The 1580-nt window shown below is 58.4% G+C and overlaps 1 protein-coding gene across 1 annotated transcript in view; it reads right to left on the bottom strand.

Moving 5' to 3' along the window:
* Positions 1 to 1235, bottom strand: part of SELENBP1 (selenium binding protein 1) — a 19783-nt gene extending 18548 nt beyond the window's left edge. Inside the window, exon 1 of the mRNA XM_017546267.2 lies at positions 1158 to 1235. Within this exon, the coding sequence (XP_017401756.1) occupies positions 1158 to 1161 (4 nt within the window). The 5' untranslated portion in view covers positions 1162 to 1235. The remainder of the gene's footprint in view (positions 1 to 1157) is intronic.
* Between the last annotated feature and the right edge of the window lie 345 nt (positions 1236 to 1580).

The raw sequence follows: 1580 nt of genomic DNA, 5'->3' as shown, positions 1-1580 counted from the left end.
AAAAAAAAAAAAAAAAGAGCGAATTTTGTGTAAATATGGGTAGGGCTGTGCCAGAGGAGAGGAGAATGCCAGGCAGTGCTTGCTACTCAGAGAGAGGGCTGGAGGTGGGGCAGGGAGAGGGAGAGGTCCGGTTCACAGAAGACTGGTTCTGCTAAACGACCTTGCTAAGTCGGGGCTCGGCACCAGATGCCAGGGGGTGGGGAAGGAGGTTGCTGGAAGAGGAGATTAAAAAATCTAACACATCAAAACAGAGATACAAAAACTACAAAGCCAGGGAGGGGCTGAGAGGGAAGCAAAGGTGCGGAGGATGAGCTGCCCGATCTCTGCTCACCCGCACCCCAGCATCCCCAGCCCCGGATTTCTTAGGGCCAGGCACAGCGTGCACTGAGGCCTCAGGGAGCATCATGGCTCTTTCTGGGGAATACCTGCCTCTGAAGCATCTCAAGCAAGGTCTTGCCGCAGCTACGGGTTTGGGATGGACCCAGGGAAAGCTCAAGTGGGTATTCCACTCCAGGCTGGCTGCTGGGCATTCCGCCGGCTCAGGAAGAGCCAAGCCTGCGTGGGGAAGGACCTCCCAACCAAACCCCAACTCCTCTCAGCCTGACACCCGGGAGCCCACGGACAGAGGGCTAGGAGGGCCAAGGGAGACTTCGGGGGTGGGGGAAACGGGTCCCCAGTGAGACCGCGTGGGGAGGTCTCCAATTTCCCCCCCAAAGAGCTTTGCTGTGTGGAGTAGCTAGTGGGTGACCTGGCACCGGAAGGCGTGGGCTCCCTGCCTCCCTGGGCTGAAATCAGGATGGTCTCTCTCCTATGTGAGGGCCAGGGACCCAGTGGTGTCTTCTGAGAGCACCCCCATCTTATTTTCCCAGTTGCAGAAAGGCACCCTGGCCCCAGCCTCTGCTGGATGGAGCCAAGCGGGGGCCCGGGGTCCCACCTCCCAGCAGTGCCTCTGCCCGCCTTCCTCAGAGAAAGTTTGGCTAAGCTGGGAAATGCAGCAGGGAGGTGGTGGGGGAGGTGCAGACTGGGGAGAATGAAGCAGAGTCCAGCGCTCCCTCCCCGGCTCCCCCCTCAGGTTTTCTAGCATTTTCTGGAGGAGGGCCCTCCGAATTAGGGGCAGACAGAGCAGGCAGCATGTGATTGGAAGCCCCTCTCCTTACCCATGCTGCCGAGCGGTACACTTTGATCGTGGCAGGTTTGCTGTGCTTATGTCGGAGGCCGCTGTTCCAGGGAGGGAGCGAAGGGAGGGAGTTTATACAAGCAGCTGGGGGTGGGGCAGGGCAGGAGGAGGGCCTGGTTTGCAGCCCAGCGTGAACTCCTCAGGGCACTGGCCAGGACACGCTCAAGTTGCCTGGGGCGACTGGTGTTTGAATTATGGGGTGTGTATGTATGTGTTTAAGTGTGCAGGGGTGGGAGCTGTGCTTTTTTTTTTTTTTTTTTTGAAACAGGGTCTCACTTTTGCCCAGGTTGGAGTGCAGTGGTGCGATCTCGGCTCACTGCAACCTCTTCCTCCCAGGTTCAAGCGATTCTCCTGTCTCAACCTCCCGAGCAGCTGGGATTACAGGTGCCCGTCACCATGCCCA

The sequence above is a fragment of the Cebus imitator genome, unplaced genomic scaffold (assembly GCF_001604975.1).
Source record: "Cebus imitator isolate Cc_AM_T3 unplaced genomic scaffold, Cebus_imitator-1.0 Scaffold188, whole genome shotgun sequence".
Taxonomy (NCBI): domain Eukaryota; kingdom Metazoa; phylum Chordata; class Mammalia; order Primates; family Cebidae; genus Cebus; species Cebus imitator.
Note: the sequence above shows the minus strand (reverse complement) of the source record. Positions and strands in the feature narration are given on the sequence as shown.